Source organism: Rhincodon typus, chromosome 18 (genome assembly GCF_021869965.1).
Source record: "Rhincodon typus isolate 14 chromosome 18, sRhiTyp1.1, whole genome shotgun sequence".
Taxonomy (NCBI): domain Eukaryota; kingdom Metazoa; phylum Chordata; class Chondrichthyes; order Orectolobiformes; family Rhincodontidae; genus Rhincodon; species Rhincodon typus.
In genome coordinates, this window is record NC_063349.1 from 29,882,646 (window position 1) to 29,909,836 (window position 27,191).

The 27,191-nt window shown below is 37.8% G+C and overlaps 1 protein-coding gene across 1 annotated transcript; it reads right to left on the reverse strand.

Annotated features, from left to right (window-relative positions):
* Positions 1-3,403: 3,403 nt before the first annotated feature.
* On the reverse strand, positions 3,404-26,255 carry LOC109930968. The gene is made up of 3 exons (XM_048607395.1): positions 26,198-26,255; positions 25,980-26,101; positions 3,404-7,796 (listed from the first exon to the last, which is right to left on the reverse strand). The coding sequence occupies exons 2-3, from the start codon at positions 26,034-26,036 to the stop codon at positions 4,650-4,652; spliced, it is 3,204 nt and encodes a 1,067-aa protein (XP_048463352.1). The 5' UTR covers positions 26,037-26,101; positions 26,198-26,255; the 3' UTR covers positions 3,404-4,649.
* Between the last annotated feature and the right edge of the window lie 936 nt (positions 26,256-27,191).

Genomic DNA, 27,191 nt, shown 5'->3' on the forward strand with positions numbered 1-27,191 from the left:
AGGGCTGGATGAACACAGCAGGCCAAGCAGCATCATAGGAGCAGAGATGCTGCTTGGCCTGCTGTGTTCATCCAGCCCTGCACCTTGTTGTAATAGCTTTTTGAGTTACTTTTGCTCCTGAGATCAAACAGAAGAAAAACTGATGATCAGCCTGACTGATCAATGTAGCCACAACTTGACTAATGGTGTTACACATGACAAACTAGCTGATGCTTGCAGAATCCCCAGTGACTGCCTGTAAAAGCCAGTGGCATAAAAGTTGTACACTGTGGTCATTTTCAAAAAAAAACTAACATAAGTGTAGCAATGACAAGCTCACCTTCTCAACGTTGCTGCAAAAATATCCTTGCATAAATCAAGCACAGCTCCTTGTAAATGTCCTCCAAGTTCTTTTATCAGGTCGGGCTAACAATTGATCGTCTATGTCCATACATTGTACTAAAATTTCTGCAGCAGTTCCATGCTTGCTTCCATTGCTGCCCTCTGTTCTTGCTGTTGAGATTCTCCTTTTAGTTTAATTAATGTCAGTTTTTACCAAGTATTAATTGCTTCACTGTCTCTGACACATTTAATTAAAGATCAAACAACGAAATTTGAAATCTTAAAATGAATTTGCTAAAATTGTATTGTACCGCCACAGCCTGTGTGCTCAACTCTTCCCCGTGTTTCAGATACAGATGGAACTATAATCCTCCACTTGAACTGTTCCATACATATTGTGCATGGAAAAACATATCTTATCACCATAAGGAAGTGGTAGGGAATATTAAAAATATGGATTTTTAAGTGGTATGTAATACTTTCTTGTGCAAATGGTTAATACCTTAATCCATTAACATCCTTATACAGTTGCCCTAAGGAGTGAAACAACAAAACATTGTAACCCATGTCTTTTAGAGCCATTTAGTAACATTTCAGTCCCCTGTACTCATTGTGGTTATCTTGAATAATGCCTTGGCAATCATGTATCAATCTGTGGCTCGAAAGTGTGTTGATACTACTCCATACACAGTGCCATTCCCAAGGCAGGAGGGAAAATCCACATTAGGGACCAGTTTCATGCATTAGCAAGAGGTTTACAATACATTTGTTTGCTATATTTTCTGTTTAGTATTTTAACCTTAAAACACTAACAAAACAGGAAGTCTGTACAATGGTGAAATGTTATACGTTTTGACTTTCTTTATATAGTTGATTTTACACTTTATTTACATAAACCTGGGGTCTTGATGAGCCCCAATGAGTGTACTGGGAGTTGGTGGGGTGGAAGGGTGAAAAAACGTGTGGGATGGCAATGATGTGTATTTGAATAGCCATCACCATTAGCATTCACTATTGGCAGCGAAAGTGGCAGATTGTCCTCCTGCCATTGGGCCAATTGAGGCCCTTAGATCAGTGAGTAAGACCTCCTGCCCCTTGCTTCTTTTCTACATGGGGAGATCACCGTGCATATTCAAGTGAATTCCTCACAGACTTGGAGGAGGGCACCTTGTGTGATGAAAGATCATAATATGTTATTTGGCAACTTTTAAAGTGGAAGAAAAATGGATTTGACTTTTTAGTACTGTAAAGATCCAACTTTTTAAAGTAAGTTCAGCAAGTAACTTTGAATAGAGAGTTGAAAACAGCATTTCCAAGAAAGTATATGATTTTAGCAAGCTTCATGGAAGTTAATTGCTAAGGAGTTTGCTGCCATGAGTTATACAACATCAAAAGAATCATGAGGTGGATGGAGGGTGGTGAAGGAAAGGGTGATGCCAGAAACAGTTTCATTTAGAAAAATATTCACAACAGAAGAGGTGCTTTAGTTGCAGAATCCAGAACAGGAAATAGTAATTTCTCTGGTGAGAACTCCTGAGTTGCTCAGAAGAACTATCCAGAAGCAAAAAGCTGCAGATTGTCAGATTGAGGAGATCCTACAATTGAAGATTTGAGTTTAAGGAACTCAGGTTTAATAGTAATTGTAAGTTGAATTAGCAACTTGTTCATAGGTCATAGGGAGAGGCTTTAATTGAAAAAAACATCGAGTTATGCCCAGAAATTACTAAGAAAGAAACAAATTACTATCATGCCAATTGAGCAAGAAGCTTTAGCTTGGTCACAATTCACTGAGGTTTAGAATCTGTAATGTTATCGCTGCGATAAAAAGGACAAATCTTTGTTTTCTATATTTGTAATGGGTTTGATCAAATAGTTCTTTTGTTCTTTTGTTAAAAGTATATTGGCAGCCTCTTGTGAATTTGACCAGTGACGGATTTCCATAGTAAGACATAAGACATAGGAGCAGAAATTAGGCCATTCGGCCCATCAAGTCTGCTCCGCCATTCAATCATGGCCGATAAGTTCCTCAACGCCATTCTCCTGCTTTCTCTCTGTAACCCTTGATCCCCAAATAGTAAATAAAAAGAAAATTAAAATTTATGGTCTATAGGGCCAGGTTCCACTCTAGGGTCTGATTTGTCTAACATTATTATCGAATAGGATGATAATACCTCTAGCACTAACCCTGCCCTCACAAATGCCTTCTAACACCTGGTTAGTGGAAGGTATTACAGTTTTACAGTGTTATTATGGTTGCTGAATGTCTTAATGCTTTGCAACTGTTAACGAAGCTCACCCTTGGAGATAATTATTTTCTGAGAAGCACCTAATTCAACTAATAAATGCCACTGTTGCATTTACACTGTCTTCTCTTTGTTACTTTTACATTCCTTGATGTTATAGTCCAGAAGGTCTGGAAATAAAAGCAGCTCATTATCACCACAGCAGTTTGAGTGATTATTGAGCATAACAGCAATGAAGAGAACCAAGATGTGCAGCTGGTAGAAGGAGGGGCATGCAAGTAATCTATGCCATACAACTGTATGTAACCAAATTTCCTACCTCAACTTTAATGAGGACCAATGTGGTCAAAACTCTGCTTCACTAATGAGGCTATGATAGGATGTCATTTCTTGCAGCATCAGGATATGTATTTTATTATAAAGGTCAGTGTGGTGCCTTTTTTTTAATATGCCTTCAGAACATTCCAGGTAGAAACTGATGACATTAGCAACATTAGTCAATTTGCTGTGCATTGCTGCATAAGGCAGATCACAGATGCCCTTTCTAAAATGCATAATCAATCTATCACATTTTCAGTGATGCAACAAATAAAAGGAAAGCTCTGAACTTTCTATTCATTTCCTGCACTGTCTGCCCATGTGAATGTATATGTAATTGGCAAATATAATGGTATCTGACACCATGCCCCATATCATTCACAAATATTCAAATAAGAGGAAAAAATGAGGAAACATTAAGAACATTTCTGAAAGCAAGGAGAGAAGTGACATGGTGGAGAAGCTGGGAGGCAATATTTTACATAACAAGACATAAAGCCTGAAGAAATAATTGCTGAAGGTGTAGCAAGAAACTATATTTATTAACAAAATTATACATCAGATGCAGTGAAGAAAAGTACTAAATAACAAACCTTCTCTGGAGGGTGCAATACAGCATAGGCAATCTGCTAATAGGGAAGTAAAAACTGAAGGTGTTCCTCCAAAGAACAAGTGCACAACAAAGTGAAGAAAATAACAAAAACAGCAACTAATAGCACAAAATTTTTAAAGACCCAGAGACAATTGATTATTAACTTCTCCAGGATGAGGAAAATTTCAAATTCTGTGAGGCGTCTAAATAAATGAGAAACATATATCTTAGCAAGTGATATCATATTGTCCCAATGTTTACACTTAAAGATTACTTTTTTGAAGGTGTTCTTCAGCATAATCTTTTATAGCCGTATAGATATTATGAAAAAAAGTTATTATTTCTGATTTGCTTCTCCCTTTCTTCCAAGACAACTTCTACTTCATTTTTCCACATACAACTGAAAGCCATTTGAGTAGCACCAGGCAAAAAGACAATTCTGAACTAACTAACAAACACCATGTTTAAAAATGGCAGGAGAAATAAAATATGTGTTTTATATCATTTGTAACAACTTTAATGCTTTACCATTCAGAAGATCAAACTAAATTTCCACTCATTGACTATAAAACAGGCTAAAGTTATATGACTTGAAGTATTTAGTAGATGTTACCCTAGTTTATTATACAAATTTATTACAGCACAAAAAAATTTGGTCTGAAATTATCTGAACTGCACTCAAATAAGAGATAAAATGGTCATATGAACTTCACAAAGAATATTTTAAGCCAAAGTTTCTTTAAAAAGTAAATGTCAATCACATTACTTTATACGAACAAAATAGGCCATAAAGTCAATTTTCTGTAAAGCTTTCTCAACTAGGCACTTTTTAAAAACTTATAGTAAGGCATTTTGATGGCATTGTTGTCACATTAACTGTTAACTAGTATTGTTTAGCATCATAAAAATAAAATAAGGCTATTTTGGTTTATTCTAAGAATGTTATAAATTATAAAATATTATGTATTTTGAAAATGTGATTAATTCTACCTTGTAATATTGGTAGACGTGGGTAATCATTTTGTAGATGTGTGAAACAAACAATGTATGTATTCTGAAAAGCAATGGTTCTTTCAGTACTCAAATGGTTAACAATTCCAAAACCCAATTTCAGTTCTTCATATATACAACCATTGCCTTTCCTCGCATCATTCATTAAGATACTATTACTTACATCATTTCTTTTTGACAGAATCATTGCTTGTTTCTCCTTCACAATACAACCAATACAATGAAAACAGATATAATGCAAAACATCCTATAAAGTCATAATGATAAACAGTAACTAGAAACACAATGAATAAAACAAAATAGTAAGCTTTCCATACTGTGTTTTTCAAATTAACTTCATCTGCAAATGGTTCACTCTGTAACTGTAATTCCTCACTCTTAACATTACCATCATAAGCTTCACCTGCCTGCTCATTCTCAAATATTTTCTCATTACATTCCTCAAATTCTAACCTTTCTGAACAGGGATGGATATTACTGTAGATATCACTGATTGTCACCTTTCCCTCATCCCCTTCAATTGGTTTGCTAATCAATATGACTGGACCTACATATTTGTGATAGCTACACGGCTCAGAATTCTGTGGTGGAGTTTCAGCTCCAATTTTCTTCTCTGTTGTATCGCTAGAAATGTATGAGCTTGAACCAAATTTTGCAATGTTTTTAGGCCTTACTGCATTTTGATTTTTGCTCTCATTTACTTGCATCAGTTGAGTGTCATGACACATTTCCATATTTTCCAGATAATGGGCACCTACTGATGCTCTTTCTCTTTCACTGTCCATAATAACTTCATTGACTGTTCCACATTTTTGCTTATTAACTGCCTCATTCTTTATACTGGTTTCATGGTCAGCTTCTTCTACTACAATCTGCCCAGTAACAGGCACAACTTCATTTGTAGCTTTAGACATATCAGTAAATTTATGTAATTGCGTAACTCCCATTGATCTGGGTTCATTTTTTTCACCATAGTGTTGCAAAATGTTCTTTATGCTCGATGCCTCTTCTCCCTTAAGTTCTGTTTTTCCTACCTCTATGGACTCTTTAAGATCTGGTGCACTGTAATTTTGTTTAAAGTCCAATTCTGAAACATGACATCTCTGTGTGAAGTCTATATTCTTTTCCCTCTCTTTGTAATGTACATTTTCTTCTGGGAGCTCAGTAGTATTACTAGACAACTCCTTTACAACCTCTGGATGTGTCTGTTTAACTTCATAATTGTCTGTTATTTTAAGATCCAAAGATTCAAAAATATTTTCAATAATTCTCTCACTTGTATCAGTGATTTTGCAAGAAATTCTTCCGTCGGCTTCTTCCTGCAAATCAGGAAGCACCTTCATTGAATTACTAACATCTTGCCCAACTTCTGCTGCAATTTTGGCTTCACTTTGATTCTCCACTTGAAAATCTGCAGTCAAATTGTTTGCAACTTCTACAGATTGGCTATAATTAAAAGGTACATCTGGAGGTTTTATGTCTTCTGAAATTGGTACAGATGTCTTTGTTTGCAGACTTATTGATGAAGCTATTTCTTCTGTATTTTTCTGAGAAGCATCACATGCATCCTTCCCCATTTGTACACACATTGTATTTGTTTCAGTTACATATTCACGAAGCTGTGAAGCATCTTTTGCAATTTGTTCATGAGTATCGTGAATTTTGGAAGGTTGTTCATGTTTTGATGTTAAATGAAAAGATGTGGACGCCTTCTGAATTGACATTGAAAATTGATCTTCACTTGGCAAATTTTGGATGGCTCTCCCTTTTTCTGATACAAATGTTGTACTTCTTCCTTCATCTCCACTAATTTCAAACAAAGCTGCTTCTATTGCTTCTTTTACCACTGTATCCACTAAAACACATGACGGAGCACTCGTGCTTAGCTCTACAGTTTGTGTGGCTGGAATTATATTTTTATTTTGCTCATTTACAATATCCTCTTTTGTTGATTTTGTCTCTGGTAATTGTGTCAGAATGTTATCTACTTCACAAGAGTCTTGGTATTTTTCTTTTTCTAAAGAACCCTGCAGCTTAGGGATTTCTGCAGGCATCATGGCAGTCTCATTATTTGATATATTTGCAAATTCCAGCTGTTTACTAGGTGTGATCTGGAGACAAGTACCAAACTCCTTTCTTGTATTTTGATACTTCCCATTACACGAATCACTGTGCATATCTGTATGTTGCATGAATTCCATGATCCCTGCAGTGTCTTTTTCAATTTTGTTATTTGAACACACATCACAAGAACTTTGGTTGTTTGCAGCAAATTCAAATTTGATGACCATTTCTTTTCCAATTTGTGTAACTTCTAAAAGATCACTGAATGTCTCCTTTGCACTAACTTTGAGATCTTGTTTAATTGAGATTTGCTCTTGCATATTTTCTGCTTCTTGGTTTGTTAAATTAGATTTCTCAGAAAAATCATTACCATGCTTTACATCTTCCAATTTCTCAGCTTTACTGTAATATTGGGGTGGTTCTTGTGTGTCACTTGCTTTTACACTGCAAACCTTTTCTTCCTTTGATAAGATTGAACCAGGAGCTGTAGCACTCTTTCTATCTGACTCAGATTCCAAATCAGTGTTGGTGCGTACTGCACAGACAAGAGTGGACTCTGATTCACTACTTGCTATTGTGTTGTCAGTTAAATAATCATATACATCACTTCCATTTGCAGCACTTGTGCTCTCTTGTTGAAACTGCATAGGATTTTGTGTATTATTAGGGAGCTTATCACATTCATTAATAGCCCCCTGAATGATTACCTTATCTTGCATATTACTAGCAAAGACACTGTCTCTGCTGTTGCCTGAGAAATTATTCAATTCTAGTCCAGATTTAGCTGATGTATCACTTCCATGTGATGGAACAAGTTCATCTCTTACCTGAGAGACAGGAAGGCAGCTTTCATGATGTAAATCTGCTTCATCATAAGAGAATGTAGAAGACTGGATCATTCTGTTGCCATTGCTTGCTGCAACATTAACACTCTCTGTTTGTAGTGCTGCACATTCCTCATGACTCTGAGTTGGCAAATTGGATGTATCTTTGTTACTGTCCAATAGAATCCCAATCCACACAGGTTCTTTGTCTTGCTTTACTTCGTTCACCATATAGTTATTTATACTTGCAAACTTATTATGTTCAACTTCTACATCATTCTGCTGATTAACTGATGACTCACTGGTCCTACTGGCATTCTTCTCATGTTCTTCCATAACATGAGTATGTGATCCTCCCACAGGTATTAAATCAGTTTCCTGACCTCTTGGGGTGGTCAATGATATATGGAATGGAGGATTCATCTGTGAAAATAAATTTGTATAGTTAGATGATAGATAAACCGTAACAAATTTAGCTGCACATAGTTATGCCTTCATCAAAATAATTTCCACACATTTAACATGTAACATTTGTGAATACCTACAAGCACAGCTATGAAAATAGAATGCTCCTGAAATAAATGACATTTAAAACAATTGCTGGATCCAATTATAATGGAGGTATGAGTATGTTCTCAGCCCAGAAGAACAAAAACAGTTTTGGAAAATTTAAATCCACATGTACAAACAAAATATTTCAATATTACATATTACAGTCTAACAGCATGAACAAAATGACCCTATGCTCCATGTCAGGTATAACCTATTAATCAGTGCCCCACCCAAGATTTCTTTAAACACCATGACTGCTTCTTCTGTGAAAAAGTTTCAAATACATCAAGAAAACACTCTCTCACTGTGACATCTAACTTATGACAATGTGTGTGTCAGTAAAAAAAATCAGCTGTGGCCAATGGGCTCAAAAGAAACATTTGTAAAGTGCACTGGGAAGTATAAAAATAATGTATTCATTCTTTTAAAAATGTCTTTGCATCACACATGATGAAAAAGATAGAGAAAGGTTTGAAACATTAATTAGAGTTAACAGAACCCCAAGTGGTTGAATTTAATTCTAAGCTGGTTTCAGGTGGATGGGAGTTGAGTGAGTGCAAAATTAACTTGCTGAGTCCAGCACATTTACAAGTCACTGATCAGCTGCTAGTCAACTTGAGCAGAAAACAGCAGGTGGTTAGCGGGTGCGAAAGGAAGTTCAGGTGGTCAGAACAAAGTGAAGCCTCCCCAGTAATCAACTAAATAGTGGGAGGACGTTTGTTATGGTGTCATGGCAAAGGAGGTGATGTGGCAATGATATCTTGGCAGGGAAGATGTGGCTTTCCTGTGGGGCCTGAAGAAAATCCCTACTCTTTCTGATGTCACAAGATAAAGGTTTGCGTTGGGAGAACTTCTTTTGTCTGCAGCCCAGCCAGCAACCTCTTTCCCTTGACTAGCCCACCGAAACCCCAATTAAAATTTTATCACGGCATCATTGACTTAATCAAATCTAGTTCATCCAGCCAGTGACACCCACAATCCATGAGAGAGTAAAGAAAAATTCAGAAAGTGCCTCTTCCCAACGACTACTGAACCAGCAAAATAAAAGCCAAAAGTAGTCTAAAAAGGTCACGTAAACTTTATGCCTTCACACTGACCTGTTTCTGCCTGGTGGGGAGGGATAAAATTGATCTTCAAGAATATATTTCAACAAGGGAAAGATTGAAAAGGATATTCGATAACTGATTAGAATTAATGATATATAATTCATTCATTAATCATTTATTTATGTCTCAACTTAATTGAATTAAACTATCTAACTGAACACTAACTCATAGCTCATCAAACCATTTTACTTGCTCACTTGTAAATCTGATTTTGTGACTTGTTGAAGAGGTTAATGTATGGCATCTGATGCATACTGAAATCTACTGAATGTTAAATGAAGCGGTACATTATTTTCAAGTATGCTTCCCTGGTTCAGTACTTTAGAAGAAAGGAAATACTTGTGTTATATTGTGCCTTTAACGATCACAGACACCCAAAGCATTTCAGAACTAAGCCCTCATGAAGTAACCATTGTTGTAATGTAGGAAAACTGTAGGCTGTTACTTCAGATACTGCAAGGACTCATAAACAGAAATGAACTGAGCCCTACCAATCACTTTTAGTGATATCAGATCAGGGATAAACGTTGGCCAACAAAACTGGGAAAACCTTCCTTCATTTTTTTCAAATAGTGACATGGGATTTTTCTCTCCATCAAAGAGGGCAGATGGGACTTCTTTATAAAGTCTCATCTGTTAGAAAGTGTATCTGACAGTAAAGCATTCCCATTGTGCTGCACTGGAGTGTCGGCTGTGATTAACATTCAAGTCCTGGAATGGTACTTGAACCAATAATACTCTGATACAGAGGTTAGGATTCTGCCACTGTGCAAAAAGGTTAAAGCTTTCATGTTACTTAAGTGGATGATGAACAGACATTGAAAGATTTCAAATTTGAATGTTGATAAAAGCCACAAATCAGGAAAAAAACCCAACTTTTGTTCACCTGAATTAATCTATTGCTTTGCAGCAAATATTTCAAAAATGAACAAAATAAAGCATAAACTTATTGCATTATTTAGTTTTAACTGACTGTAACATTTAAAAGAGACAAAAATTTGCATAGCTAATATATTATTTATAATTCCAGTATGAAAAGGGGATTTAAAAGGCCATTTCACCTAAGATGTACCGTCTATTTGACAGGCTCTTAAGAATAAAAACCTTTAATCAACACACTGTACTCATTTTTATTTGGAATCAAACTTTCATAGATACTTTACAGTGAAGATGCTAAATTACCATGTTAACCTTTTTGCACAGTGGCAGAATCCTAACCTCTGTATCAGAGTATTATTGGTTCAAGTACCATTCCAGTACTTGAATATTAATCACAGCCGACATTCCAGTGCAGCACAATGGGAATGCTTTACTGTCAGATACACTTTCTAACAGATGAGACTTTATAAAGAAGTCCCATCTGCCCTCTTTGATGGAGAGAAAAATCCCATGTCACTATTTGAAAAAAATGAAGGAAGGTTTTCCCAGTTTTGTTGGCCAACGTTTATCCCTGATCTGATATCACCAAAAGTGATTGGTAGGGCTCATGGTAATGTGATTGTACTGTTTTCCATTGAATAGCATACTTCTGACAAACAATGCTTACCACTTTACAAGAAGAATGTACAATTATAATAATAGTAGTGCTTTGAATATAAATGATAATTATAATAGATAATTTAGACAAGGTCAGAGCTTTGATTCCAAGGAAGCCCAGACTGCTTATAGAAATTACCCACAAGCTGGAATAGCTAATTTGAAACGTTAATGACTATGAATTGACAGTGGAGAAGGCAATTGTACAAAGTGTAAAATTAATGACAATCTCAGGTTGTTTATTTACATAAAAAATAGCTGTTATGTCAAAATTATAGATTTACTTCTGGAAAAACATGCAAACTCAACAGGCAAACTGAAAGTTGGGTCATTCATGTCCAAAATTTGCCAGTGAAAGTGTTCTAAGGCACATAATGATCATTCATTCAAAACTCTGCTGCTGGTGAGACTTTGTGAGATGTAGTGTGATCTAGGTTTAATGCTGTGTTTATTTTGCAGGCCTACTATGTATTATCTAACGGATAAATAAATGTTACAAAGTAATAGGTGCAACAATAATCAATTTAGAGGTGCCAACTTAATTAGTCAGAGCTCTTTTTATGCAGCAATCCACAAACTCAGATCAGTATTTCTAGGTTTCACTCTGGGATCCGACTTGTCCAGTATCACCATTGGCTCCATTTATAACAGCGTTGGGTTCTTTTACAGAATTTTTGTTATTTTTAGCTCATTACATAACTTGTCTTTCCTGTGCATGTATATGTCTCCTGTCAGAACCTGCCAAACTCCAATTTCTGGGCATCATATTTGGAAGACACTTGACAAAATTCTACTATCTTCAACCAAGGAGCACCTGTCGATGTTGCATAGTAATACCAACTGAAACCTGGGCATGTCTGAGATAAGTTAAAAGGCTGCTCTGCATTTTAGCAATGCCTCATTGGGTGTGACACTGCATCTGTGAGTGCAGTCTCCCCGAGGATTCTCTGTCTGTATCTCTGTCTGTATCTATGAATGCAGGAACAGTGCTCACGGACCCATGTGAATGTTTCGTAATTTATTTGTTGTTCTGCAGGAGAGGAATGTGCAAAACCAACATAAGAGATCACGGACTAGGGGTGGAATGCCTGCCATGAGGGTCATCAAGACTTTTCAGGAGTAGACTTCAGGGATTGCTAGAGAATATGGGTCCGCGATTGTACTGAAGAGAAAACTAGATAGACTCAACCATCTCATAAGATAACCTTCGCACAACCAATAAGTGCCATTCATGAAAGAGGTACATCTGAATTAAAGTTTGGGGACAGATAGTGCTATATTATCCAATCTTTTGTCTTTTTCTCTACAGGCTCCACAACATAGGGATAAGGAATGACAAGGCTCTTTAGGAGAATATGTGTCCCCAGGCTAACTTCATCAAACTCCAGCAAACAGTCCGCTGAGAAAGAATTACAGGAAGAGGACATTCTGGATGTCTTAGAGAATATAAAGGTGGATAAATCACAGGGATCTGATCTGATGAATCCCACAATGTTGTGGGAAGTAAAGGAGGAAATTGTCAGACCCCTTGCAGAAACATTTGCATCATCTATAATTATGGGTGAGGTGCCTGATGACTGAAGGATGGCTAATGTTGTACCTCTGTTTAAGAAAGGTTGTAAGAAGAAACCACGGAACTAAAGACGTTTGAATCTGACTTCGGTTGTGGGTAAGTTGTTGGAGGTGATTCTAAAAGGTAGGATTTATGAACATTTAGAGAGGCAAAAATTGATTCGGGATAGTCAGCATGGTTTTGTGAGAGGAAAATCATGTCTCACAAACTTGATTGAATTTTTTGAGGAAGTTACCAAAAAAATTGATGAAGGCAGAGCAGTTGACATGGTTTACTTGGACTTTAGTTTAGACTTCAATAAGGTTCTGCATGGTAGACTAATTAGAAAAGTTTGGATTTAGTGTGAGCTTGCTAATTGGATACATAATTGGCTTAACAACAAGAGACAGAGTAAAGATGGAGGGTTGCTTTTCAGACTGGAAGCCTGTGACCAGCAGTGTTCCAAAGGGATCATTTCTGGGTCCTCTTTTGTTTGTCATTTATATAAATGATTTGGATGAGAATATAGAAGGCATGGTTAGTAAGTGCGCGGATGACACCAAAATTGGTGGTATAGTAGAAAATGAAGAAGGTTTTCTAGAATTACAAAGGGATCTTGATCAAATGGGTCAATGGGCAAAAATGACAGATGGAGTTCAATCTGGATAAATGCGAGGTATTGCATTTTGGTACAACAAACAGAGTTAAGACTTATATAGTTAATGGTCAGGCCTTGTGTAGTGTTGTAGATGAGAGGAACCGAGGGGTTCAGGTAAATAATTCTTTGAAGTTTGTGTCACACGTAGACAGGGTGGTTAAAAAGGTGTTTAGCACACTTGCCTTCATTGCTCAGTCCTTTGAGTATAGGAGTTTGGAAGTCATGTTGAGGTTGTACAGGACATTGGTGAGGCCTCTTCTGGAGTACAGTGTGCAGTTCTGGTTACCCAGTTATAGGAAGGATATTATTAAGCTGGCAAGAGTTTTGAAGAGATTTACCAGGATGTTGCCAGTTATGGAAGATTTGAGTTATACAGAAAGGCTGGACATGCTGGGACTTTTTTCACTGGAGCATTGTACGTTGAGAGGTGACCTTATAGAAATTTATAAAAACATGAGGGGCATAGATAGGGTTAATTGTAGATGTTATTTCCCTAGGATGGAGGATTTCAAGATTAGGGGACACATTTTTAAGGTGAGAGGAGAGAGATTTAAAAAAGACATGAGGGGCAATTTTTTTACATAGAGTGTGGTTCACTTGTGGAATGAACTTCCTGAGGAATTGCTGGATGTGGGTACAACTACAACATGTAAAAGGTATTTGGATAAGTACGTGAATAGGAAAGGTTTGGAAGGATATAGGCCAGGAGCAGGCAGGTGGGACCAGTTTGTGATTACGTTTGACATGGACTGGTTGGACCAAAAGGTTTGTCTCCATGCTGTATGACTCTATGACACTATAACAGCCTGGACCCTCAGAGGATGCTTCGCCAATGCATTCTTGCCCCCCGACTACCAGCATTGACATTCTCCCTGGTGCGTAATTTATAGTGGACTTGGAGTCCCAGACTAGTGGGCACAGCATTGGAACAGGCCCACAGTCCAAAAAAGAAGAATGGCTGAGACCTTTGACAATTGAAGGACTGCTCGTGAACAGGCCGCTGCTGACCCCAGTACAAGTGATGAATCTGCATACTGGCTTATAAATGATTAACAGATATGCATAGGCATCTAGTGGATCATCTGGCTGGGCTGGCTGACACATGGTGTAGACTGGGGAGAAGGGCAGGAAGTCTGGCTGATGTTATGTATCTGGCAATGCGAGCATATGGCTGCCTCCGTGGACTGCCTGGTGGCTGCAGTGGGGAGCTGGGTCCAGTACAAACAGGCAGTCTCCAACAGAAACGTGCTCAGATCATCACTCAACCAGACTAGCTATTGATGTACTCATTCATTTGCTCAACAAGACCAGGCCTAGGGATTTTGACCTGCTACCCACCTGCTCAAGGGATGAGTAAGGGCCATTGCCCATCACCAGGGAGGATGAGAGACAGACCACACCATGGATTGCTATCTCTGGATACTCCAGAGGTGCCCTGCCATGCCTCCATCAGGTCAGGAGGACTTGAGGAGGTTGCATCTATATCTGAGTGGCAGATCCCAGCAGGGCGTGGCCACCTGGGCTCCAATTTACCAGGGGACTGCACCAAAATCATTGAAGGCAAGCTGACAATCCAGTCAGTACACTTCCACCCCGATGTCATCTTATGGTAGTGTTAGAGCAAGAAAGAGAAAAGTATTTTTAAATCACTTTGGTAAACGGGTGTGAAATCTATATAGAGTACTACTATTTAATGATCTCTTTTGCCCACATTTCTGAGCTCTCATTCAAACTTTGAAAAGTTATAATTGTTCATAATCTCATTGCAGACAATGTGGAGGGGCTATGATAAGTCTAAAGGCTGAGATGTGTGCTAGGTGTAGCACTGTAAGGAGCTGTGAGACTTTGATTTACAGCTGTCATCTGGGAGTCTGGTGACCTGTATAAAGTGAAGAATATGAACTGCACCATTGTGTTTTTGGAGAGAATTAACCATTATATTGACCCAAGGTACAGAACATAATTTTACTAAAGCTGACTTGGCTAAGAAGCTTATGGAACTAGTCATTGCAGCTACAGGTATCAAATCTTTCAGAAAAGCTCTTCTGTCCAAACCAAAAGAATATATCATTGGCGCTCTACTGGAAGAGAGACACAAAGTTCAATGTATTTGCATCAGGCCAGCAACAAGTGTTTGATTCTGGAATAACTATTACAGCCATCAACAGATTCAGCGGGACATCCAAATCTTCCATGAGATGTGGCTTGTCTCATGCCCAAGACAGTGTCCAGCATTTTGTAACATATGCAGGCTACAAGAAGACATTGTATTTCTTGCACATTTTACCTTAATCACCCAGAGAAACCCGAACTGCAACAAAATGCTCTATAGCAGCTTATGAAGAACAGCCAACTAAGGACAGTGCTAAAGAAACTTCCAAAGTTCCATCTGCTATACATAAGCATGTCAAAAAGAGGTAACTGTGATGTTATTGTGCAGACTGCAGTCAGATGGTACAATTGGTAAACTTGACATTCCACATGGATGCCATCAATAAAAACTGAAGCCTATTACCTCAATCCGAGAGTTATACCCCAAAAGACAACATGGACTGTATGCCAAAATCAACACTTGTGCAAATGCAAATATTTTCCCTTTATGCATCTTAAACAAGTTGTACTCAAGGGACTGGCATAGCATAATGTTATCCCTACAGGATATGCTAACTACTTGCATAGTTCAACATCCCATGCATTAGCATTATCCATCTTGAATGCATACACAGATTTTCAGTGGGGCACATCAATATTTACCATGTGAAAACAGATGGTTTAGTTACTGTAAGTTTATGAAGATGCCCAGATCTACATATTATCAGGACCCATGAGGTACCAAATCTGTCAGCTGTAACTCCAGACATTTCATTTTTCCAATCTCTCAAAAATGTTACATTATCCTGTGAGGGTGCATTTCCATATTACAATTGCTCCATAATTACCACTTTGAGAGTAAATGCATCCCAGAAAGGCCTTATACACTCTAACACATCATAAGAAGCCTATTGTATTTGGTTATACGGTCCTTATGACAGCTCAGGTTAACTGCTCCAATGTTAAAAGAGAGACTCTTGCTGTAGTTTTCAGAATGTGATGGTTTCATACAAACCTATTTGGCAAGCACTTTATAGTGACGACAAACCATTAGAAATCATCTTTCAAAAAGCTCTCACAAATGCACCTGTATGACTACGTTGTCCAATTTTACAGATCCAATAGTAAAATGTAGAAATACAATACAAACCAGGTTCCCAAATGACTATGTCTGATGCTATTAGCTGACTGCAAGCTCTGCTAGGAACAAAGATGTTCCTTTACACCTGCAAGTGGTTTTATTGAATATGAACTGCAAGATGGTCTTAATACTGATCTCATGCATTTTGTCACAGCCAAACAGAGTAGATTCATCAGATGATAAGCAACTGCAACATCTCAAGAAGATCATCAACACATGGCATTAACACGGAAAACAGGTCTCTGAACTAGTACATTCATTCCAGTCATTCAGTGATGAACTAACGCTCTCCAAGAATGCAAAACAAAATCATAATTTGATAAGATCTATGTCAAGACATGGTAGATCACATAACTTAAGTCCATGGATGGAAATAAAACAAGAGATTGGCACATGAATCCATTTGTGGCCTGGCATCAATGAGGACATTGATTAGTCAATAAAGTTATTTATCATAGAGTTCATACAGTGTGGAAATAGGCCATTTGGCCCAACAAGTCCACACTGCCCCTCCAAAGAGCATCCCACCCCTCTACCCCTGCATTTCCCATGTCTAACCCACCTAATCTAAACATCCCTGGGCACTATGGGCAATTTAACATGGCCAATCCACCTAGCCTGCACATCTTTGGACTGTGGGAGGAATTTGGAGCACACAGAGGAAACCCACACAGTCATGGGGAGAACATGCAAACTCCACACAGACAGTCACCCAAGGCTGGAATTGAACCTGGGTCCCTGATGCTGTGAGGCATCTGTGTTAACAACTGAGCCACTGTGCCACATTTCCATTCCATCAACCTCAACAATCAAGAGAACCTTTCCTTTTAAATGAGATTCCTTCTGAACAACTGTAGAAGATTGTGACTGATATTTTCCATGTCAAAGGACACAATCACCTTCTAGTGACCGACTATTTCATCAAATTTCCTTTTGATTGATGAATCAGCTTTGGCACGTTGACCATTATATTCAGCTTGTTCAGTGTACCTCAGCAAATTGTGCCTGACAATATTTCATAGTATACTTGTGCATCTTTCCAAGATGTGTCAACATATTACCTCTTCTACTCACTATATACAGCAAATTGGTTGCAGAGAACACACCGTTCATGCTGAAACGTCCATGGTCATTCAATGTAAAGCGACTTGTCAAGATTTTCAGATAGCTATGTTAATTCTACATGCTGCTCCTCTAGTCACCAGTTTGTCATCATCAGAGGCTCTCATGTTCAGGAGACAGATCCTTACATTTCATCCCTTCTACAATCTGACCACCTAATCATATGTGCATGACACATTGTTGGAAAGAAAAGAGAAAATGGTACAAGCACATGCATAAATCAATGACTGTACAGACAGCTGTCCTAACTTGAATGAGGACAAAGCTGCTGAGTTTGAGACTTTCATACAAGTACTTGGGTTTGTGAGAAGGTATTCTGACATTGTGTCCAGCCCAGGTCACGTTACATTCATACACAGTGGTCACCTGCTGCAAAGAAATAGGTGACATATCCAATCACAGAGTCGTAGAGTCATACAGCATAGAAGCAGACCCTCGGCCCAACTCATCCATATCGATCAGATATCCCAAACCTAATTTGCCTGCATTTGGACCATATTCCTCTAAAGCCTTCTGATTCATGACCTGTCCAAATGTCTCTTAAATGTTATAACTGTACTCGCCTCTACCACTTCCTCTGGCAGCTCATTCCATACATGCTCCGCTATCTGTGTGAACAAATTGGCCCTCAGGTCCTTTTTAAATCTTTCTCCTCTCAACTTAAACCTGCGTCCTCTAGTTTTAGACTCCCCTAGCCTAGGGAAAAGACCTTGGCTATTCACCTTATATATGCCCTCATGATTTAATAAATCTCGATAAGATCACCCCTCAGCCTCTGATGATCCAGGAAAAAAAAGTCCCAGCCTATCCAGTACCTCTTCCAGTTACTGCATATAATCAACCACTGTTACAAAGGATGATGACTTGGATTGAGAAGATGTCATGCTGGAAAGTAACCAAACAGCTATAATAAATGATACGCAATTATCCAAAATGACAGATAGGACACCCAGAAACAAAGATACACCACCAAGTCAGGATAACTATCGAAGGCCTAGCTCTGATTGTGTCATACATCTACTGAAGCATGATCTGAATGTATAGAGAGAATTATAAAAAATGCATCCTTGTACATCTTATTGAGAAAAGCTTCCCATTCTTTAAACGGAAAGAAGTGGAATATTATGTAATGCCATAGCTTCCAGACCAGCCAGATCTGTAATTCAAGATAGTCACACAATGTAATGTTGTGTAACATTCCAGTTTATAGATATCTGTCTCACCTTCAGTCACTCTTTTTGTGTAATACAGCCAATGTAGTCACGTGGTTTTATGTAATGTACGATAGCATTAGTAAGCATAGAACCCAGATTATATGTGTAAGGTCTGTAATATTGTAGCCTCGTAAATAGTTATATAAATAGTGCTATAAATAAACTTCAAGTTATCTGATTCAACAGAACCCAACCATCTGCGGTATATGTTATGCAGATTAACATAGAGTTTTGAAACTAATGCAAAAATGAGATTTCTATAAATCTTTTTAGTACATTATCATGACAAATCCGCAGAAATATCTGTTCTCCCACATACAACACAATTGCCTGCTTCTACATCTAAAATTGTGGAGGGCTGACTTCCAATATCATATTCCCCATCCCCAATATATCACATTACAAATCAAGAAGTTTCAAGGTAATAAAATACATAATGAGTTCCAGTCCAAAACACTACCAGAAGAATTCATTCCTTCTTTAAAAATATTAAGGTTTATTTCACAAAACGTGTATCAAAAAACAAAATGAGGTATCTGATATAACATACTTCCAATAAATTTCTATTTTATTTTGTTTATTTTATCCATAATTTAATTAGTCACAGCCGTTTCCTGCATTTTGTCACATGTTGTTATTACCCACTGGGCTCCAAATGGGTCATTGCCTGTTATTTCAAGATCTGTTATAATTCAGGCAGTTCAAAATTTAATTGTTCAGATAATAGAAAACAGAGGGCATTTATCATTGATAATTGTTCTAATTGGCAAGTAGTGATGAATAAAGTGCCCCCAGTGATCAGGCCTTAGACCCTGATTGTTATGACTTTGATGAGATACATGCAGCATACCCACTAAGTGAAAGGATGTCATAAAAACTTTGGATAACCAGCATGCTTGATAAGTAGAGTAACTTTCAAAAAAAATCTGTAAACACTTAGCAGTGTGAGCAGATGAATGCCTAATAACATTTGGCATCAAAACAGAAGATGATCCGTGTGGCTTTAAAAAACAAAAATTGTGATCCCACATTTGAAGAATTTTTTTTGCTAAGGTGCTGTTGGACAAAGAGTTAAGTGAACAGGAACATCAAATGTTGAATGTTTGATCATATTATAAACAAGGGGAGTGGATAGAATTCTGATTACATATTTTCTCCTAAGTCAATGAAACCCTTGAAGCCTTAAGTGACCAGCAGGACCCACACTGGCTGAAGTGCATCATCACTCCCAACTTCAACATTTTAATACAGTATGTTTCCTTTAATGTTTTTGGTTTTATTTGCAATAACAAAACCTGTTTAAAGGGGCTGCTCAACTGTTTGCTTACCAATACTTCAAAAGGAGGTAGCATACTAGCAGAACCATATTATTGTCGGAAACTACATTAAAGACTCCATATGCAGGTTCTTGCCATGAGTCTGAGGGACGACAACATACACTTAATGTATGTATGAAAGTGCATATAATAGGAATTATGTTATTACAGATGACTCATTTTGTTCCTTGATACATGTTTTTTGAAATTAATAACAGAATGAATTTTGTTGATAGTGTTTTGGACTAGAACTCGTTACGTATTCCACATTCCACAAAGGGGGAAAAGGGCTCTGTATCCAGGACAGATGACAGGGCTTGGAAAGGAATTTGTGTCCCCATTCACTTCCAAAAAACTGGAGAAGCCAGACTTAACAATGGGAAACTGACACAAGGGCAAGAGCTATGTGGTCACATTTCAGATTGACCCGAAGGTGCAACTGCCCATGGTTTTGATGAGACAGAAGCGAATGATTTGTTGCTGGCCACCAGAAGCTTAGTCAGTCCAATCAGAGGGAAACAGAAGGGCTCAAGGCCTGGGATGAAATGCAGACCTGAATATCATGCAGACCTGGACATCAGCAAAGGAATCAAAAATTAACTAGTTTAGAATATTGGCCTGATTCTGTGAAAGGCTGCTAATGAATTTGTAACACTGTTAAAACTATTCTTTGTTCTGTTCTGGAATAAGTGAGAAAGAGATACACTGGGCAAGCAGCCCTGGAATTGTGTGGGTTCCAAGCCAGAATCTATGTCACATAAAAGTAGTTGTAGTTTGACACCTTGTGTTAGTTTGACACCTTATGTTTGTTTTGTATATGGTTTTATTGCTGTTTGTGTCATAATTTATTTCTTTCTGTTTTCTTCTTCTTAAGAGCAGGTGCTATTTTCTGGCCAAACAAACTTTTTGTGTGCACTTGAAGAGTGATTTATGATTTAGATTAAAGGAGGAGTATATTAAGTTTTAATTTTTAAAGTAATTATAACAGATTCTACATTGGATTGTACAGACCTCTGAGTTAAAGTTGTGCTGCATAGTTTAAAGATTCTGGTTTCTGCCATAGATCTCAAAAGACTAGGGGAAATTTATTTTAATATCAGACGTTGCTAATTGGGATTTAGAAACAATATTTCAAGTGATCTGAATTCCAAAGAAAAGAAAGAAACTCAGTTTGGAGAAACTTGACAATTAATCTGAAGGCCTACCAGTAAGACACAGAACCAAGGGTAAATATCTAGATTTAATAATTCAAGTTATTGTTAAGAATGACGGAGTGATTTTAACATTAAAAGACACTGTGACAACTCCGGATGAAGCTCTCTACATATTTAAATTTCAAATTCTCATAGTAAAGTTAAATAACAAGCAATTTCAATGTGGTCAACTCCCAGAGAACCCAGTAGCCTAGGGAGTCCCAAGAAACACACAGTCTGCTTTCATGAAATAATTACAGTGAGTTATTCAAACAATGTATACTTTGAACAAACCGAGTATCCTGAACATTGTTTGGTCTTAGATAATCATTTTTAAAAGCTAGTTGGCCAGGTCACAGAATTTGTAGCACAGCTAAAGCCCGAAAGGGGAAGGAAAGCAAATCGATATATACTTGTAAAGTAGGTTTGCATTTGGAACAGTGCACTATTACATGATTGGCTGCAGCAGGCAAGAATGCACATTACCTCAGAGGGAGGTCATATCCAACTCAAAAAAATAACTTGAAACCTCATCATGGCACCAGGAAGTTGCAGTAGCCAAAGCAAAGGCTGATTGATTATTATCCTATTTGCAACCATCTCAGGAAAATTGAGGAATGGCTAGGTCCTCCTTGCAAAATCAGGCTTGGCATTTTAATGTAAGGCTCCTGGTACCCAGTGACATTGCACTGGGATATGGAAAGGAAAGGCAGTTGAAACACTGGTCACAGATCAAAAAGTATGGGAACACAAAGGATAATAAGGACTAATGGGTGACAACCAGTGCCCACCATGCTCTCTCTTTTCAGGATCATGGAAACTGTAATATTACTGATATGTTTGGCAACCACAATTCTGAGGAATCAAGTCAGTTGACAATGGATCCAACAATACCTGTTCTATAAGAACTCAAGTGATGCTACTTGCAGTCAGGAATGTGAAGTGTTAAAGGACATGAGCAGCACAGAGAAATCTCACTGATTCATTTTTAACATTTGGTTTTAAAATTAGGATTTTCAATTGCTGGAACAATTTTTAGTGCAAATCAGTGTTTATTAATAAATTACAATTGTTAGCTATAAGAAGCTTGTTGACTTCTAAACGATTTTGAGCAAAGCAATGCTCAAATGGAATTTTAAATTCAATGTGAATTAAATCATCATGACAGCAAAACAGTTAAGAATACAGAGATCAAGGAGAGAATAGATTGCAATAAAGGAGTTTTACATGTCCAAACATACAGGTTGGTGCTTGAGTATAGAGAATGTCCACACTCATTATGGATAGGGATGAGTACAGTTTTAATACCACCCTAAATCGTACCATTTTGCCCAGCACTTTCCATGAACCAATGACATAGATGGAAGAGGAAGGAGATTACTTTGTGCCCACTAGTGAAACTCATACCAGTGCAGTCATATTCATTATCCAGTGAATAACACGTGAGTTTCGGCTTTTATCCCTGGGGCCCCACTGATAATCAGACATGCGGTGATAACTAGCATCTGCACTCCCTGTTGGGAATGGATTAAGATAAGCAATGATCTAACAAGGATTTGCTGAGATACCTGCTTCCCAAGGGGAAGTAAATCCCAGTGAAGCTGAACTGAAAGATGCATAGTGATGGCAGTCTGTTTGGGACTGTGGTATTAGGGTGGATACTGATCCTTAGATTAGAATTGATTCCCATGTATTTGTAGTGATGCACTTGTTAATATTGGTTAGACTACTGAATGTGAAGCTCACTGCCTGTATGGATGCCAATGAGTCCAGGTAAAAATGCTATCTGAAGGCTGGCAGGAAAACAGGCAGCGGTTTCATAGGGAAGTACATAGTTTAGCTGTTAGAATCTAATTTACTGACTGGCCACTGGAAACTAGGGCCAGGACCAAGAACCACCAATAATAGTGGCTTCCTTGGTCACAGCCTCAGAAAGGGAAGGAATTGTGGGTGCCTATTAATCAGGAATTAATCAGACAACTAGAGAAATATATAAATGTCCACACAGGCTGTGAGGGTTGCCCGAGGGTGATCCTGAGTTGAGGCTTTAAAGGTAAAACAATACATATCCAAAGTAAGCTTAATCCAAAATTGCACAGACACTGCTACACAGACATGAGCCATTTAGCTACACGAAGAGTCAAGCCCATGATAATGTATCTAAATATAGAAACTCGTTAACAGTAAAGAGAGACAATTACTGCAAATGGGAACCTGTTTACAAACTTCAATGGGCATTGCTACAGCAGAACCTGATTAGCATTAAAATGGAAAGCATTTAACTCAAAACAAAGAACTGCAGATACTGGAGATCTGAAACATAAACAGATATTGCTGGAGAAACACAGCTGGTCTGGCAGCATCTGTGGATAGAAAGCCAAGTTAATATTTCAAGATGACTGTTCATCAGAACTTAAGCATTTAACTTAACTCAGGACCGGTCCAGCCTCCAAATAAGACATCAACGCTATCATGTCTTCTACTGTTTATGGTCATGTGACAAATGGGGGACTATGGTGTGTAAGATGTAAAGAAATCTTCACTTACTGAACAGTCTCTCTCGAGCTGTATTTCCATGTGCATATAGTAGATAAAAATCTTCACTTTGTTTGGACCCCTAGTACAGTTGAATGTCACTTGAAAAACCTCAACAAACAGCTGTTATTAATGACATTTAATGTGTTTCACTATTTTATAGGAAAGTTTCACAGTCATGGATTGCCCACTGTGATGTAAGTTGTGCGATTGACATATATTTTAATATCAGTTACAGTGTATTTTTGAATTTTAAAGTAATGGTATATAAGATCTATCTGTGTTTAAGGGGGTTTAATGATTAACTTGTAAATATTTCTGTAGTCACGGTGATTTCTTTTAAATACAGTATTGGAGAGACTTCCTGGGGAATAATTGTTTTTTGTTTACATTAGGAGAGAATACAAGAAAATAAAATAAACAGTGTAGTACATTCAGCTGTAAAAGGATTCTGGATTTTTTTGGAGTTTATGAGAGACCCCCAGAGCTTTCCAGTTATAGCTTGGGCAGTTTGCAGAAGTCTTGGCTGAAGATGAAAGTGTAAAACAGTTGCTCCTGAGAAAAGAAGGAAGTTTAGAACTCTTAAGAAATTGGTTATCTCAGTGTAACATGTTTAGTTTAGAAGTTCTAGACCAGAAGTGTTTGATTATAATTCTGCTGGATGTTTTATTTCTTTATTTTTCTAATTTTTTTCCCCTAAGAATTTGTAATTTAAGAATTTGTACCTAGGTACATTAGATGGCTCCATAAGTGATGACTTATACACTTTTCACTGTACTCATTTGAGTAAATGTGACAACAAAGCTAATCCATTTCTAATTCTTACATCATGCTGAGAAAGTCAAAGCTTAGCTTTATGAAGGTTCTAGGAAGAGATGATCAGATTTTCAAAAGGGAGAATTAAAGCCGCAGTAAAATTAAGCTCAGAAGAAGGGTCATACTGGACTTGAAATGTTAACACTGTTTTTCTCTCTCCACAGATGCTGCCAGACATGCTGAGTTTTTTCAGTATACTCTGTGTTTTTTACATTTAGCTCCCCAGATACAACACAGAAGAGAACTAACCTGTGGTGTGAGTATGTTAAATGAGTGCTTTTTTGGAATATATGGGATTGTATTTCACTCTTTGTTCAAAATCTTTAACTTTGTGTAAATAGTTTGTTTTCCTCTATTTTATCTTCATTTCTTTTGTCTAATAAAGTTATATTTTATTGTTAAATTTGAATTTCAATCATTGCATGTTTGCATTTCAGTGTAAGATCACTTTGTTAAATTAAAAAAAAATCTTTCAAACCAAATTTCAGTCTGGGTTATGACATTTTCAGGAATAACATCAGGTGAAACAAGATACGTATCACTTTGTTGCGGAGAAACTGGTGGCTAGATTTTTGCTACCGAGGTGGGTAGCTTGAGCTGGCCAGGTTTTCTGACTCGACAGATCTGTTTCACTTTAGAAGGTACCATTATTTCCATTCTTCATTCAGGAAAGGTTGGGACAGGATACAGTCAATTCCACTGACCCAGCAAGTAGGTTGTAGGCAGCCACATGGATGGCAGGTGCCAAGTCAAGTTGGTTAGAAAGGGCTCTTCAGTTATCTGGGGCTTTGTTCCAATTGCATTAAAAGTGATTATATCCTTTAGCCCTCACCCACCCTCACCCCCACTCACTCACATTGCTCCCAATGTGTCCTCCATGCTCCCTACACACCCATTCACCAATGTTGCTCTACGTGGAGAATCATTGTCCACATAATAACAATGGCAAGTATTGAAATGCTGAGAAACAAAACACCAATTTGACAATCTTCTTTGATAAAAATCTACTGTATCTGCACCTTCTGTAAATGTGTCAATCAGGTAAGCCAAATTTAGTATTAGTAACAGAAGCTTTAAGCACTTCATATTTCTTTAATATTATCCAAATAAATCTTCAACATTGAGAGAAGAGCACAATAAAAATAATTTATTATAACCACATAAAGATGGCAATCAAGCAAAAGTAAACACTTCTCTTGGTTGCCAAAACAGGACACCTTGCTGAGCTGATGAGTTTGAGTGTCTTGGAGTTCAGCCAAACATTCATAATGAGGCCAGCTGAGAAATGTTTCAGTAGAAGCAGACGGCCAGGCATTTTGTTTATTATGAAAGAAGAGCATATGTAAGACCTTTTCAACATAGCCCTTATAAATTTCCCAAATCCCGACTATGGGTCACGACTCCTCTAAGGGGTTGTGAACTTTGATTCATCCAGAAGCTGGCCCATTTCCTCGATTATTGTGTATGGGGTGGGAATTGGGATATGCCTAAGCATGTAATGGAGCTGGCCATGTTGGGTACATGGTGTGGGATTGCTATCTGCGCACTTATCCTGCCCCAGCAAAAATAGCTGATGCTGGAAATGGGGAAAGAATTCCCAGCATTGAGACCACCAATTCTGCTGTGAAAATCTAGGCCTGAGCAGTTGAAGAGGTAATGACTCCTTTGTCAACTTTCCTTGCTGAAAACAACAGATCATGTCTGGGGGAAGGAGAAAAAGGTAAAATTGGATCAAAATGTAATACACAAAGAGCAGTGAATGACTATTTCATACCTGTGTGTCCAGTTGTTTACTTCTTTCTTCTTTTTGTTCTGAATTATCATCATACATGTTTTCGGTATTCAATTGCACAGATGTTTCCAAAACTGTCTCTCTACTTTCCTGCTGGGCTGTGTCTGGGTAAATTCAGAACAATATCAATATTTACCATGGGCAGCTCTTTACTTTATTGTATCATAGATGGATGAGGCTTAAAAAGGAATAATTTATACCTTCAGTACTTCGTACCAATGTACAGCCATCATCATCAGGTGTTTCCAGGTTCTCTTTGCTTTAAAAAAAACATAATTTGTGTAAGAATTATATCACAAAGTTTCTTGATTAAAATTTAACCAGAGCAAACTTTAGGAAATTTATTTTTAACCAAAGTTTCTGAAATATGTACAGAGGTCTGGATTTCACTCTGTAATACCACATGGTATCTGGCCAGTGACCTTCCATTCCTCTGGGACTACTGTTGGCTTTCCCTTCCCTGAATTTAAATAGACAGACCGCAGTTTTCTGCTCCATTTTCCTCCCATCTGCCATTATTTTCACTGCCCTCTCTAGCTATTTGCTAGAAAATGTCCAATGACTGGTAAGGCCCCGTGTTATGTTAATGAAGGATGAGGCCTACAAAAGAACTATGTTTCTCTATCTTTAAAACTCTTTTCTGCATTTGCTTGCCTTCAGGTTTGATATTGCAGCACGGGTCTATTCCACCAACAGCTTTCCTTGCTCCAGTTTCCAGAACTTGCAAGCTCCTTCTTCGTGGCAGAACTCCTGATAAAAATCTGCCTCACAGGCAAAATTACCTCCCCAATGCATGAAAATGCATTGGGTTTATGAGAGTGTCAAAGGAGCAGGCAGCAGTCCAGTCCTGCTTCTACAGTGTGCCATCAAAAGGAAAAGGCCATCATCGTGCCTAACAATACTACTGACCCTTAGATCCTCATGGCAACAAGTCTAAATCCATACCTCAGTTGTAAGTCTCAATGCAGTTTAAACCATATGCTAAGTAGTAGAGGTCTAATTGCATCCAGATTCAACATGACAAACTCCCTCTAGTACTTAAAATTGATTTCCACCTCTCATGAATACCAAGTAGAGCACTGCAATTGATGCTGGCAATATTAACATTAACAGTATCCAGTAAGGAGATAAACTGTCATCTACATACTCTGTGAATTTCAGTTAAACCCTTCCACTGCTCAAGTCTCAATTGTC

What these genes read in the sequence shown, in the direction of transcription:
- LOC109930968 (XM_048607395.1), bottom strand. Translation starts at nt 26,036, where the DNA reads ATGTATGATGATAATTCAGAACAAAAAGAAGAAAGAAGTAAACAACTG. An exon ending in GTAAACAACTGGACACACAG is followed by an intron (nt 7,797 to 25,979) that starts GTATGAAATAGT and finishes TTATTTTCACAG; the next exon opens with ATGAATCCTCCATTCCATAT.